The 15,738-nt window shown below is 35.9% G+C and overlaps 1 protein-coding gene across 1 annotated transcript in view; it reads left to right on the forward strand.

Annotated features, from left to right (window-relative positions):
• Positions 1 to 15,738, forward strand: part of RYR2 (ryanodine receptor 2) — a 380,761-nt gene that overhangs the window by 351,957 nt on the left and 13,066 nt on the right. The window contains exons 89-96 of the mRNA XM_058801183.1: positions 892 to 2,195; positions 2,587 to 2,651; positions 4,482 to 4,629; positions 6,133 to 6,219; positions 7,040 to 7,258; positions 9,354 to 9,484; positions 10,069 to 10,111; positions 12,020 to 12,153. Of these exons, the coding sequence (XP_058657166.1) occupies positions 892 to 2,195; positions 2,587 to 2,651; positions 4,482 to 4,629; positions 6,133 to 6,219; positions 7,040 to 7,258; positions 9,354 to 9,484; positions 10,069 to 10,111; positions 12,020 to 12,153 (2,131 nt within the window). The remainder of the gene's footprint in view (positions 1 to 891; positions 2,196 to 2,586; positions 2,652 to 4,481; positions 4,630 to 6,132; positions 6,220 to 7,039; positions 7,259 to 9,353; positions 9,485 to 10,068; positions 10,112 to 12,019; positions 12,154 to 15,738) is intronic.

Raw genomic sequence — 15,738 nt, forward strand, 5'->3', positions numbered from 1 at the left:
AAAATGTGAAATCTCTTTTGTAGTTCTTCTAGCAAAGTTTTTACCTTCGTAATTTTCTTCATTTGAGAAATAGTGCTCTATATTTCTTTGCTTTTTTAATTTTCATGTCTCAATTGTGAGAAGACCTCTCAGGTCTGAAAGTAAATGGGAGATTTAAGTAGGGTAGTTGACATAGGTTATGTTAATTCTGAATGCCAGAACTTTATAAAATCTGGAGCTAACAGAAGTTTGGGGTTTTTTCTGTGAACTTGACTTATCTTTTGGGTTAGATGGTTAAATGGCTTTTACATTTAAGTTGAAATCCGGAATTCTGGGGATGAAAGTGTTGGTCAGTCATTTTATTAAAAAGCTTAATATATTGCATTTATTTTGGTAGTAATCGTATCCATAAAGAACAGGCCTTATTCATCTAGTGACTATGTTCAAGGTCCTGAAATTTTGATTCCCCAGGCTTTAGGCTCATAGAAGGTTACTAAAAAGCAAAGTAAATTCTTAGTACTGTAGGCTGTGCTCTATATGGAGCCTACTGAGCTGCTCATCTAAATATTAGTGAACTAGTGACATTAGATCTGTCTGTGCTGCACTATAGAGAAATTTATTATATGCTACCCCACTTTTAGCACTGCATTAAATGTACAGTCTCTCTCTACAATTAAGAGTTGTTAATTCTTCCTTTCTGTAATTGCAAATACTTAGTCACATTTTTTCCAAGTCTTAGGGTAGAGTTGATAGTAAAAGACTCCAGATTTCATAGCTAGCTTCCTCATGTAAGTGTGTTATCCAATAATTTATCATTCTTCCTCTTTGATTGGTTCACTAATCATTATAATACACTTTTCTTTGCCAAAATATTTGCTGATATTATCTCTAATATCCTGTCATTATCTCTAGGTAATGTTGTGAATGGAACTATTGGAAAGCAGATGGTCGATATGCTTGTGGAATCATCAAACAATGTGGAGATGATTCTGAAATTTTTTGATATGTTCCTAAAATTGAAAGATTTGACTTCTTCTGATGCATTCAAAGAATATGACCCTGATGGTAAAGGGATCATTTCGAAGAGGGATTTTCACAGGGCAATGGAAAGCCATAAGCACTACACTCAGTCTGAAACGGAGTTTCTGCTGTCATGTGCTGAAACAGATGAGAATGAGACTTTGGACTACGAGGAGTTTGTGAAACGATTCCACGAGCCTGCAAAAGACATTGGTTTCAATGTTGCTGTTCTCCTGACTAACCTGTCAGAGCACATGCCCCATGATACGCGCTTGCAGACCTTCCTGGAGCTCTCAGAGAGTGTGCTGAATTACTTTCAGCCTTTCCTTGGACGTATAGAAATCATGGGCAGTGCAAAGCGCATTGAACGAGTTTATTTTGAAATAAGTGAGTCAAGTCGGACTCAGTGGGAAAAACCTCAGGTAAAAGAGTCAAAGAGACAGTTTATATTTGATGTTGTAAATGAAGGTGGAGAGAAAGAAAAGATGGAGCTTTTTGTTAACTTCTGTGAGGATACCATCTTTGAAATGCAACTGGCTGCCCAGATCTCTGAGTCAGATCTGAATGAAAGGTCAGCTAATAAAGAGGAGAATGAGAAAGATAATCCTGAGGAAGAAGATCCTAGAATGGGTTTCTTCTCTCTCGTGACCATGAAGTCAGCTTTAGTAGCTCTCAAGTATAATTTAATGACTGTTATGAAAATGCTCAGCATGAAGAGTCTAAAGAAACAAATGAAAAAAGTGAAGAAAATGACCATGAAGGACATGGTCATGGCTTTGTTTTCTTCCTACTGGAGCATTTTGGTGGGCTTACTACATTTTGCTTGTAGTGTTGTCCGGGGCTTTTTTCGCATCATATGCAGTTTGCTGCTTGGAGGAAGCCTGGTAGAAGGAGCCAAGAAAATCAAGGTGGCTGAACTGTTGGCTAATATGCCAGATCCCACTCAGGATGAAGTGCGTGGCGAAGAAGAAGAAGGGGAGAGGAAGCCAACGGAAGCTGCATTGCCTGCAGAAGACTTGACGGATCTGCAGACTCTAACAGAAGAGAGTGATCTACTCTCAGATATATTTGGTTTGGATTTGAAACGAGAAGGTGGACAGTATAAATTGATCCCTCACAATCCAAATGCTGGTTTGAGTGATTTACTGAGCACTCCCTCCTTAGCCCCAGTGCCCGAGGTACAGGAAAAAATCCAGGTAATTGCATCTTCTATTTCTGATATCTATTTCTCTCTTTCATATATTAAACACAGTCTTCAAATAAAACTTGCATCATTGTTTTTCTGGGTTTTCTGACCTTTTTTTTAAAGAATCATGTATAATTATTGATGTTTACTCTTTCTGATGTCACAAACTTGAATTTCCACAGCTTTCTCTAAGGACATAATATTTTTGACTGCTTTTAATTCAGTGCTAAATTGCCTCTCTTCATTAATGTAAATCAAATAATAATATTTTTTCAAGTTTTCCATTGTTTAACAAAAAAAGCCCAAAACCCCCTAACATTCTGCATTTTGGGTATTCTTTTAACTAACTCTGTACTGTATAATAATATTTACACACAGTTTTATATCCTGGTATTCTTTAGGAGAAGGTGAAAGAAGATGAAAAGGAAGAGAAAGAAGAAACAAAATCAGAACCTGAAAAAGCTGAGTATGTATTACTTTAACTTCTGATCCTACCAAAAAAAAAAGTATTTTGTTTTACTGAAAAAAACCTCAGGTTTGTTTGTACTCCTTTGCCTTTAATTTTCTGTCAATTCTCATTCCAATTAGGCTGGAGTGTTTTTTTAAACAATTCTCCTCATATGTGCACATTTGCAAGGAAATGCCCTATAAGCACCACACTGATTCTGTCATTTCCCTTCCCAGAAGCGTCGTTTGTAATGTCCATTTAATTTTTATTTAATTTCTTTTAGTATGTGCTTAGTGGATTTTTTTTCCCTTTGCAAATCTTAAAACTGGAAAAAAAAATTTTGAAAACTTTCTAAGAGCACCTGAGTTCCAGAGACCTGCTGTCCATCAGTGATAGAGACTGAATCTGCTTTACTCTCTCCCATTTGCTATGACATGTTCTGAGTTATTTGCATTTTGCAAAACCTTAACATTCCAATACAATTTTAACGAATTACAGAGTACTCTCACATATTTATGAAGATATTTGATCAATAATAATTTAAACCCTTTTAGGACATCTTAAAATCTAATGTTAATGCCATTAGCTCAGAATAAAACAGTGGAAAGCAAATAGAGTGCTTGGTTTTAACCAGTAGAAACTGTGAATCTCCATCCCTGTATTTTATGGTTCCTGATACATGTACATTTCTATGTACAGTTTCTGTACCTGATTTATCACTGTCAAAATTCTAAGAATCCCTTAGTCTCAAACTCTCATGCTCTTCTGGCATGACAAGCACTTGTCCATGACAAAAATTCTTCTTAACAAGTGCAGAAAATTTCTAATTTGGCCACTATAACTTTGTGAGGTAGAGTCTTCCTGACTTTTCAAGGCCATTCACTGTTGATTGCTCTGCTTGACTGTGTGAGTTGCAGTAATACTTGTATTCTCTGCCAAGAGTACAGTGCCTGGCACTATTAGCTGCCCTGAAGCTACTCCTGACATGACAAACTTTCAAGTGAAAGTTTATCAAATGTCTTCTAGGAAGAGGAGCCTGCTTTGGACATCAGTCATTCCGTTTGTAGATAGGAACAGAGAAATAAATAATGTAATTTAGAAGTTGCCTCTCACTCTGGTTTGGCTTCAAATAGAGTTCTGTGATCTTTTCATCTATCATACTGACAGTTCAAATTAACTTCTAAGACAATTCACAGTTCTTTAGATCAAATGTTTGGAGAAGGCAGCCTGTGAACTCTGACTTTCTCTAATGAGACAGCATGGTGATACTCACACACCAGATGCTGACAAAATCTTACTTCATCTCCTCCTGGAGTGGGTACTTATGACTCCATCAGGTGGGCAGAAATGCAGAATTTAAAACTTGAGGTTTGACTTGTAAGTGCAAGAAGAACCAAAAATTTCTGCAGCCTTTGTGGGAAATGGATTGTTTAAGTGCATGAGGTTGTAGGGGAGCTCTTAAACATGTAGACACTCATGCAGACATAGAACTGCCAGCTTGCAGACATTTTGTCACTGCAAGAATCAGTTGCACAATTATGAAGAGCCTGTGATGGCAAGGCGAGCAGATTTTGGATTACCTGCCTCTACCAACTAGCATTCCCATTTCAGTATGCCAAACCAGTAAGTTCATCTGTGGCCTTAACCAGACTGTCACCTTTGCCAGCACTTTGGACTGAAGAGGGATATTTGTCATGTGCATGAACTGCATGAGTCATGGCAACTTGAGCCTCATTAAAAGATGGAATTTCAGTGTGTTTTTCACAAAAAAGCCTATTTCAGTGTGTGATTTTAATCTAACAATTTTATTAATTTGACATATTATTTTGCCTTCATTTTTATCCTAAGAGGAGAAGATGGAGAAAAAGAAGAGAAAACCAAAGAAGATAAGGGGAAACAGAAATTAAGACAACTGCATACACACAGATATGGAGAACCAGAAGTTCAGGAATCAGTTTTCTGGAAGAATATCATAGCATATCAGCAGAAGCTTCTTGTAAGTTGTTATCTAACTTATGTGTTTAGCTGTTGGAAGAGACATGTACCACAATATTCTAACAATATCAAGACAAATAGCATCTGCTGGACCACATTCTTCTCTCCACCATTGTCCATACAAAGGACAATGAAGCAAAGGTTTGATGGCAATATTAGAGAAAAGAAACACACAAATAACTTAGTATACAAGATATTAATCCTTAGGAAGACAATTATTGTCTCAAGCCTAGACATTCAGAGATGCCTGTGTATCATGGAAAACATCCATGCATTTTTATGGTAGTAAAGTTCCTGAATTTTTACAGCAGCCAGTGAGACAGTAAGATGTCTCCTTCCCTGAGAGACACCTTTGGGAAATTACAAGCTTTCCTTTAAAAAGAACCAACTAAGATACAATGCTTAACCTGAAGTGAATAAGAAAAGATGTTGCAGATTTTTTTTGTGAAATATCAAGTCAGTATTTGTCAAACTTTTCAAAACCTGTAGAAAATAAGACTTTATGAAAATGTAAAACTGCATCTCAGAGTCTCTCAGTAAAATATCAGATAATATTTGCTCCATAATTGCTTGAAATGCATTTATATTCTCTGAGGCCAGAGTGAAATACAAAGCAAAAAGAAATACACTTTTTCTGTGCATACAGTATATAATTGTGTAGGGATGTCTACTTCTAGCGTGAGAACATAGCAAAACTACAGTCAAAATCTTATTAAGAAATTAAGTGTTTTAATTTGGCTTTTGAACTGAGGTACATTTTTAGGCTGGTCCCATTACAATCATGTGAATTTAGCTAATTTTTTTTCTAATAGTTTCATTTTATAATTCACTAATAGTCATCTATGATTAGGGATGAAAAATGGCAGAATTCCTGTAGGAGTGTTAAAATATTCAAAATGTGTGCTGTAAAGGTTTGTGTGTTGTCAGGAAGGGAAAAGGTACATTTCTGCAGTCCTTTGGATAGCATCAAAATGTCAGAAAAGCTTTCAATTCATGGTACTCAGGTCACACATGAATTTTTGCTGGCCTGGTAAAAATGCAGTTGATTTAGGAATAGAAGATGTTTAAGATAAACTTATATGCAGAGTTTTTTATTTTTTGGTAAAAGTAGCAATTTGCTTTATGTATGAATATTGAACTACAGGGAAGATAGGGACTTCTGTATTATTACATTGCTCTTACATTGTCATGTCTCTGTGTTGTTTCCAAGTGTATTGAGAGGACAATGAAAAATAATTAAGAGGCAATTAGAAATCCTTCATCTTTTATGAATGGAGTGAAATGAAAGTTCTTTTATTCCTTATTGCACGTATCAAGTTGGAGAGAACTTGTACATCACTCAAAATGTTTGTTAGGATTTTTTTTTATATTTATGATTCTATTAAAAAGTTCCATAAGGGAAAAAAAAAAACAAACCACAAAAAAACCCCTCTCAGCAGCAACTTACTAATGATGGCTGAATCTTTATTAGATAAAGTATATTTATGTTCTGTCCTCTTTTCAGAATTATTTTGCACGAAACTTTTACAACATGAGGATGTTGGCGTTATTTGTTGCTTTTGCCATCAACTTCATCCTTCTCTTCTATAAGGTAAATTTCTAAAAATATTACTATTTAAGTTGCACACTGGAAAACATCTGGATTTTGTAGTCAATATGTTAAGGTCAAACTGCCTAGCCTAACAGGTTAAATACCTGCTCTATCCTACCACTTCAGAAATCTAACATGGTGACAGCTGAAAGGTTTGTGTGAAGTAAAAATAGACTTCCAGTACACAGATAGCTGTTGATGGAGCATTGTGCTAGGACAAAGGCAGCAGGTTGAGAGGCAAACCCTTGCCTCAGATGCTCCATTTCCCAGTACAGTGAAGCTGCCAAGCTGAGCCTTCACAGGTAACTTAAACTAATCCATGTCAGTTGAGATGTTTTCTTGTGCCATTATGCTCTCCTGAAAGGATCTTTACAGTCAGGAGTCACATGATCTTAAGCTGCCTAGAATATCACTGATATTGTCAAGATTTTAGTAACATTAATGCAACTCTAGAGTCTTTGGACTTGAATAATTTTCTGGCAGAGAGCTGTGATGATAAAGACTACTGTCAAGCATGTCTTCTAAGAGGGCTGTGCCCTTTCTTGAATTTGAAGTGATAAAATTCATCATGGACCAGATTTGGTAACATGCGCATGTGGAAAAAAAGGAAAGAAAAAGCACATTTTCACAGACTGGTGTAACAAGATAAAAGGTCTTGCTGAGATATTCTTTGTGGACATTTTTAAATAAAACCAAAAATTCTTTAAAGTTTCTTTACAGTTATATTGTCTTTGGTATCAGTTTTTCAGCTCAACAATTTAGCTCGTAGTATTGTAAAGCTCCTGTCAAAGGAATACAGCTGCAATATTGTTTTAAACAGGTCTCCACATCTGCTGTGACAGAAGAAAAGGAGCTTCCTGTGGTATCTGATGGTGAAAGTACCAAGTTGAACATCCTGGAAAGTGATGATGAGAGGGTCATTGCAGTGCATTATGTCCTGGAAGAAAGCAGTGGCTACATGGAGCCCACACTGAGGATTTTGGCCATCTTACACACAGTCATCTCATTCTTCTGCATCATAGGGTATTATTGTTTGAAAGTAAGAAAAAAATTAACTCTTTTTTCTAGGTCTAAACTTTCTAATCTGTCTAGCAGTATAACTTAAAGTCGATCTGCTTAAGCAGATTGGGGCACTCTGTGAAAAAAATCTGGGTTGTTTGTGTAATGTACACAGAAAGTGTGTGTTAGGTGATGTGTCTGTTCAGGGGGCTGTAGGCCAGAGTCTGATTTGCAGTCAGTCAGACAGTTGCAGCAGTAACCTGCTTCAGAAGCTACTTGTGACTGCCAAGACAAGGTGTGAATGCACATGACACAGATGTCAGTTTTAGATGCTGCATTACTATTCTGTCAATTAGGTCATTTGAAAAGAATGCAGCATTTTGGACTACTGCATATTGTGACTGTAAAATGCCTGCTGTTCCTGCACACACACTCTGCTGGTAGTGTTTTGGCAGGAGCCTAAGCATCTTTTAAAGGACTATCTTGGAGAAAATCTCTGTTAGGGATCTGAAAACTAAAGATGCCACTTCTGCTGGCGAAATGCTAGTTGTGGTTTAAGAAAACCAAATTTCATAAATCTCTGGAGCTGGGAGAAGTATATCTGGCATGTACTTCCCCCATTTTTGCACACTTCCAGGGAAAAAGCTGTAAGTCAAAGTGCAAGATAGTGCTAAAATAAATGGATCCTTGATATGACCCAGCTGCTCATTTGTCCTTATATCTCTATTAAGGTCTTGTGGGGTCCTTAATATTATTCTTTTCTTCTTTCAATGCCTAGTAATTTGTTCTATGCTAAAAGACAAAGTCTGCATTTCTAGCTCAAGGAAAACTACTTTTAGTGTTGATTTTCATCTCTACTTTAAGTACCCCTACTGGTCAGTAGATACTACACCATTTTTTTGTTGCATTAGTTGCCAGGCAGCATGAAAGCTTAGGTTTCTGGTTTTTGAGATGTTTCCTTCTCCCACCTCATACTTTTTTGTTTGTTTCTACTATGACTTTTTATGCTACTTTATTTTGGAACATTTATTCTCTGACTAGAAGGGAAAAACATTGTTTTCAATAATAATCTTAATTAATTGACTTCTTTCCAATTCTGAAACCAAAATATAGTCCAAATATGGTTTCAGTCTCAATTTTGGAGATCTTTAAGTCCAAAATTTTCTGAACTGCAGGCCTGTGTGTGTTAGGTTTGCTTCTAAATATTGCTTAGCATGAATCAATTACATTTTTCTCATTTAGCTGTCTGAAAATAGTGTTGGAACTCGTTTTTATTGTATCTAATGTAATCACCATATTGCTAGACTAGTCTTGATTTTCATTATTACTATTTCAGTGTATTCATGTCCATGAGTATACTGAAATAGTAATAATCTTGACTACTATTGCAGTCAGGGGGGTAATGCAAGATTGGTGCATTTTGGGGATCTGTGAAATAGTTCCAGGAAAGATTAGGATAAAGTAAAAAGTTTACTTTTTTTTTGTTAGCACATTTCTTAAGAAAATTCACTCAATTTGGACCACTATTTACATCTGCCTTCTTGAAATGTACTTTTGAAGTCATCCAGCTGATGAAAGAGGGTTGTAGATAAAGCCTGGCTAGGTGTCTCAGCTGCTGACAATTCTTTTTTGTTGCTTACAGTCTTTGGTCTCTGCAGCAAAACACTTTGTTTCCCACTGTGAAACCTCAAACATTCTTTAACAAATAAAAGGAGCCTCTAACACCTCTGGGTATCAAAATGAAATCAAAAAATACCATCCCAAAATAATATTTGGAACTAGAATTTTGAAGGATTGAAAAAAATATTTTAGGTCTCTTTCACTTGACTACATCTAATCCTTTCGTGGCACTGAAAAACTGTTTTATTTGAAGGATCCCTCTTCAGGTATTTTGACCATCTTTTTACGACAGTTTAGCACACTGCAATTTAATGAATCTGAATTACCTGACCCTAGTGTATCAATGTATTTTCTGTGTTCTAGGGAATTGTTAAGTCTTTTGATTTTTCAAGTACTATTTTTTGCTTTGTTCAGTTTTGATACTCGTTTCTTCATAACAACTAGAGTTTCTTAAAGTTTGCAGACATATCAGTGCATTTTATATAATTAATTCCTGTATTTTCTTTGAATTGCAGGTTCCACTGGTTATTTTTAAGAGAGAAAAGGAAGTGGCAAGGAAATTGGAATTTGATGGGCTATATATAACTGAGCAACCATCAGAGGATGATATTAAGGGACAGTGGGATAGACTTGTAATCAACACACAGTGAGTTTTTACTTACTCTATCTCATTATAGCCCTGTAAGTAATTGCTTTTCTATTTCCCCAATTACATACTTATCATCCATCTTGTCTAAAATAAACAATTATTAGAGATATAATTCTAGCAAGGATATGCAAAATTTTCAGGCACCTGCAAGGCTAATGTTTACTGTCATTTTTACTCTTACTATTTAATCTTATGCATTCCCAAATTTTTGCCTTAAAATTATTTCTCTTCAGAAAAGAAAACAAGGAAGAGGGATGGGTTTGTTTTGGCAAGGAGAGTGATGATGGTTGTGCATTGCTGTGAGTTCAAAAGTGAGCTGTGCTTTGCATCACATATTTAAAGCTCTGTTTCTCTGCCAGGTGGGGCTGTGTGTGGGATGTAGCTGCTCTAGAATCCTGTGTGCAGGCATTGGCTCTGCTGTGCTTCTCACATTTACATGGTAGGCTGAACACCATTTGGCAACTTTCATTCCAGAGGGTTCACAAGTGACTGACTGGTGGCAGCCACCACACAGAGACTCATAGAAACAGAATTGGTATGTATTTATCTAAAATGTAATCTTGTTTGTCTCTGTTTTTCAGGTCTTTTCCAAATAATTACTGGGACAAGTTTGTGAAAAGAAAGGTAAGACTTCTTTTTAAAGAAATTTATGAGGTTAAAATAAAATTCTAGTGCATATTTCTGTTTATGTTGCGAGGAATGTGGGCTACACTTTGAAATATAACTTTGATTCAGTGTAGATTTTGATATTTACTATTTTGAAACACACAGAATTCCTTACCACATTCTTACAAATATTTATTTTATATATTTCTAACTTTTTCTACTTACAGATTTTGTATAAAACAGGAATTCAGATACATTCATGAAATTACGTGAAGCATTTTGTATGTGCTTGTATGTATAATAGAAATTATGTAAAATATCTTGTCTGTATTTATGTATTCACTTCCATACACAGAGAATGGTGTTGTCCCTCACCCAATAGAAGGTTAAAAAGTAATTAATAGGAAGACAGGACAAATTGAGATATTTAGGCACAGGGCATAATCAGGCACCTCTAACTCCCTGGTAGGGAAGTTAGTTGCCTTTTTTGTCCCTTACCTCTCTATTTTCCCATGGATATTTTTCCCCAAGTCACTTAAATCCATCCGTTTCTCCATCTTTACTTTCTCCCTGTAACATCCAATAAAATCCCATTTATGGGATGCATAGTGTATGCATCCCTTGGCAGTAATCCTCTTAGTCTGACCAGTGATCTGGAGAGTTTTACCAGTGACTCATTTTGATGGGGTTCAGATTTGGGTCTGAGGCTCTCCTGGGGCTGCCCTGGGAGGGACCAGGCAGAGCATCCATTCACTGTGAATCCATATTTTGGGTTCCTGCCTGCCCCTGTGCCACTGTAGTCCTCTAGGCTCCAGCATTCTTAGAAATGCTATTTTGAATGTTTTCTCAGCTGGCTCTTAAGAAGTAAATCTAATGCTTGTACAATAGCTTACAGCAAAAAGAATCTTTTTAGCATGTTTGATCACAGTTGTAAAAGAGGGTGTGCATGTTATTGGATGAGATTTACCCCTCCTTCACAATTTAATGCCAATCTTGTATCATAATTTTGGAAACATGTTTTTTAATACTCTTAGCTCTTCTGCTTTGTAACAGTCTTGGGTCGACCTGACAAAAAAAATTCCTTTGAATTGTGCAATCATTTTAGTATTGAATTTTTTTTAATCTTTTAGGTTATTATGTAGAGGTTTCTACATCTGTCTAAGCAAAGGGGAAGCATTAGCTCTCACAGAGTTCTTGACAAAGAAAATACAATTCTGCATTGGTTCTGTCACTGTAGATGGTCAAGGAAGGCTCAAATCAAAAGGAAAGGAGTATGGTTTAAGTTGTGTGGAAGACTTTAGCTTTGACTGAGGAACTGCACTGTGTGATTTAACTGTCTTCAAATATACTATTTGCAATGAATGTCTTCTTTTATATATATTTGTATTTTAAACCCTGGTCTACAAAATAATACATATAATGAAGCAGTGTTTCCAGGTTTGCTACAAAAAAAGCTTCTCTAAAAATCTGAAAAAATATCAAGAAATATTTAAAGCCTTTCCTATTAGAAAGGTGGCAAAATATGTCTTCACCTACAGGAGTCGCTGAGTTATGATCTTTTTATTAAAAAATTTGTATTTGACTATTCTTTTTGAAATGAGAAAAGACAGATAATATTTAGGAAGGAGATGTGTGTTCAGTCAGAATGAAAGCAAGTAAATATTTATTTCCAGGAAAATTACTTATGAAACACGTTAAATTTTGTTAGAAAGAGATAGGGCCTAGTTTGAATTCAATGAAAATTGTTTTTTGCTACAACTCTGTGTTCAATCTGTGTTCAAGATCTTGTGATCACAATGTCATTCATAATCATGATGCACTGTTTTCAGGCTCCTTATATGTTAAACCTCTTGTCTTCAGATCCAGGCCAAATAACTACTGATCTACCCACTAATGAATATTTTTGAATATTCCTTCTAACTTTAGGTAATGGATAAATATGGTGAGTTCTATGGCCGTGACAGGATCAGCGAATTACTAGGAATGGACAAAGCTGCTCTTGATTTCAGTGATGCTCGAGAAAAGAAGAAACCAAAGAAGGATAGCTCCTTTTCTGCTGTGTAAGCATTTGCCTACACTTTGTTTGTGATTGGCGTTTTTTGTTTGTTTCATTTTATTTCTAATTTTGTTAGGGATTTTTGTAAGTTAAAATCAAGCATTCAAGGTTTGTCATTCAGACTGAACATCTGTTGCTCACGTGTATTTGCATAAGAAAACAATTCTTATATTGTGTGATACAGTAAATTTATTTAATTATAGACAATGTTTATGCAGGATTTCTCTGGTTTTTTATGTATGAAGATTTAGTTTAGTTTAGTGCACAGCAGCACATCACATTCCCACTCTTGGGATAGTGTCATCACAGCTGGGCTGGAATCTCCTCTTCAAGTTCTCAGTTCAGCTCTGCTGGAAGGAATGGGCAAAAATGGCCCTGTGTGTTCTGATTATAAGGAGAAGATCAAATAAATTTACGTGCTAGTTACCAATAAAATCTGGGAATTGGATGATTAATCTTCACATCCTTTTATAACTTGTTTTCCCTAAACTATGCATTTATATATCATTTGGGAGACAGAAATGAAGAGAAGGAAAAGCTGCTAGACATTCAGAGTAGTAAACTCTTCTTTGTCGAACAGGCTTTTATAAAGCACCGCAAAAAATGTTTTTTCCAGTTCTGCATTATAAAAAGGTATTTAACTAGATAGAACATATTTTAATAGATGGAATTTTAATGCTACAGAGATTCTGATGTAAGGGTTTATTTCAAGTTCTCTCTAAAAACATTTTATCAATGGGTGTGCAAGAATTATGAGAAGTAGGCAGTGAGAGTACTGGTAGATTAGAAGTGCATTGAAGCAAGAGCTGATTTTGTAAGGATGGCTCTTTTATCCATCTTTATAAAAGATGGATATTAATAAATCAGGAGTCTGTCTGAACAATCAACCAGATGCAGTGTAAAGGCTCAAGGACTCTGTGGCATTTCAGTACTAAATAAAATTTAATATTGTGGCAGAAGTACTTTCCTGATTGCTGTCTTCTACGCTATTTTGCTCTTGCTGGATTGCAGTAGGACCCATGCTTCAGTTTAGGAAAAAACCTACTACTTTTATTATTGGTATAAAACAAAACAAAAAAAATAAACTACTTTCCCTTCCCTGTGTGCTCATACTCATATGAGGGGAAAACTATTTAAATAATTTTTCTGTGAATAATCTTGAAAAAACAAACCAGAATAAAGCAGTTGAAGAAGGCTGATAAAATATTTAATTTAAGAATCATGTCTGAAGGATGCTGCTTTTTTTTAACATCTCTAATATCTCCTCCATGTTATATACAGTAAAAAAATTTATGACCTCATCCATCTTTCCTGTTCTTCCTGGAGGAGTCATTTCGTACTCATAACAGATTAATATGTTGCAGGAAAATAAAAAACTATTATAAAAATTTGCAGAACCAGTCACATAAAAAAAGATACTCTTCAGGAAGGTATGTTTATCCACTTTTTAACAGTTTCAAAAGTGAATACAAATGAAGCTACTAAAACTTACACATATTCCAGATTCCAAATTTGACATGTATTTACCATACAGTGAAGAAAGAGGTAGAAAAAAACATTGGAACTGATCCATTACTGCAATAATTTGGGAAGAAAATAGAGAATGGTGCAACCTGGTGTAAGTTTCAGCTCTGATGCTTCTGCTTCTGCCTGTGCTAGGAGGAGGTGGCACAGAACGGATAGCAGTGTCTCACAACACAGGAGGGAAGTGCACTGAGCAGCATTTTCATCTTCAATGCAATTGAACAAGTCTCCTTGACCCCTGGCTCCTACTTTTTCTCTCTCTTTCCTTTGGAAAAATAGCCTGGGATTTGCATCTGTCTTTTTTAAAGCACCCTGTTTGCAGGTGACCATGCTTCAAAAGCTTCTGCAGTGATATACTGCATTAAAAAAATCTGCATTTTACTGACTCTTCAAGAGCCATCCAGCTGGTTGATGCAGCCTTGAATATTTTTAAGTGTATTTATTTAAATGTATAAATATTTTAATATTTAAATTATTTAAATATGTTGCAGTATTATTTAACTGTAGCCAGCTTAGAAGGATGATGTGGTTGGAGCTTTCCTGCAGATTAGACAGTAAAGACAGTTAAATTTTTCACACTGAGATTGAGACAGAGCTGCTGTTTTTCCATTGAATTTGTTTCTCATTTTGGGTGGAGGGTGTTAAATTAGATGCATCATGGATGTAGAATATTTGAGAAAATAATGTGGAAGACACAAACATGAAAGTTAATTTTCAGAGGTGCTATTTTTATTTCCCTTTCCCTTTACCTTTCTAACTGCTGTTGTTTCTGGGATCATTAGTTTAGTCAGAGTCAATAGAAGAGGCAGATAAGCCTTAAGCATCTGCAGCAAACTTTGACATAAGGCTAAATTGGAAAATAAGTAAGGCTTCTGTCAAATGCTCCCATGGAAGAATGTGTCTTCCACTTTCACGAATAGAGAAATTGTAAATAATTTTCTCCCGGAAGATCTGAAATTTTTATAGGTTGGTGGGAAACCATATCCTAAATATGAAGTGTATGAACAATGAATGCAGTTGGCCTCAGAATGTGGAAGAATTTAAAAGGTCTTGCTCTTCCTTTCCATGAGAACTAGTGACCTAGGCTTTCAAAATATTCTGGAGTGGGTAACCCCCTTTTTAGTATTGTAGTTTCTCAGAGAGCAGAATTGTTCCTGGAAAAATAGAAGACTTTTTCCTCAAGTGACACTATATCTCTTGCCTGTAATGGCTAGTGAAAAAGTAAGGACTTTTACTTGCAGTAGTTTTTTCACCTGAAGTCTCAAGATTTGTACTTGCTATGATGATGCTATAGGATTTACAAAAGTGTGGATGTGCCTGTTAGTCTGAGTAGAAGTATATATCTGCAGGTGGGTGGGGACATCAGCCTTTGTGGTTGAGAGGCAGGCACAGTCACTGTTAATGTCCCAATTCTCAGCCTGTTCCTTTGATGCACACAAAGGAATCTCAGTTTCAAACCTTTCCCCTTATGGGTGCTAATGTAAAATAACTCCTCCTTTGATTATTTACTTGGGAATCTTAAGCCTAGTGGATCCTTGCAGAGGCTTTGTGAAGGATACCTCAAAATAATCTGTTCTATGCTCTGTATTCAAGACACACAGAAAGCTGACAGACACCCTATAACTCATTGTTTTGTTTTGGTTCAATGGTTTCTTTTTTGTAATGGTCAAGTGTTGAAAGCGAAGGAAGACGACCCATCTTTGTTGATCAGCATTGACTCCAATTTATTGATCTCACTCACACACTTTTATAGTGGTATTAATTAAGCTTATACATATTACAAAATCCGAGCTCACCATAGGTCACAGATTACACATTACCCCTCCTTTTGTTTTCAATACCTGTGGTTTGTTATTGAAACCAAGATTTGTGTTCTCACCCTGATATGAAAGTTCTCAAGGCCTCCATGTTTGTCAACTTTTGCTTTCCCAAAACTTATCCAAGGACAAGATTTACTTGTTATTAAAAACAACCTGAGAACTTCTGCTGTTTACATAAACATGTCTGAGAACTTTTGTTGTTTACAGAAACAGGCTGTGAGAATTATCTGCTTACAGCAGCCTTT

The sequence above is a fragment of the Ammospiza caudacuta genome, chromosome 3, assembly GCF_027887145.1.
Source record: "Ammospiza caudacuta isolate bAmmCau1 chromosome 3, bAmmCau1.pri, whole genome shotgun sequence".
NCBI lineage: Eukaryota > Metazoa > Chordata > Aves > Passeriformes > Passerellidae > Ammospiza > Ammospiza caudacuta.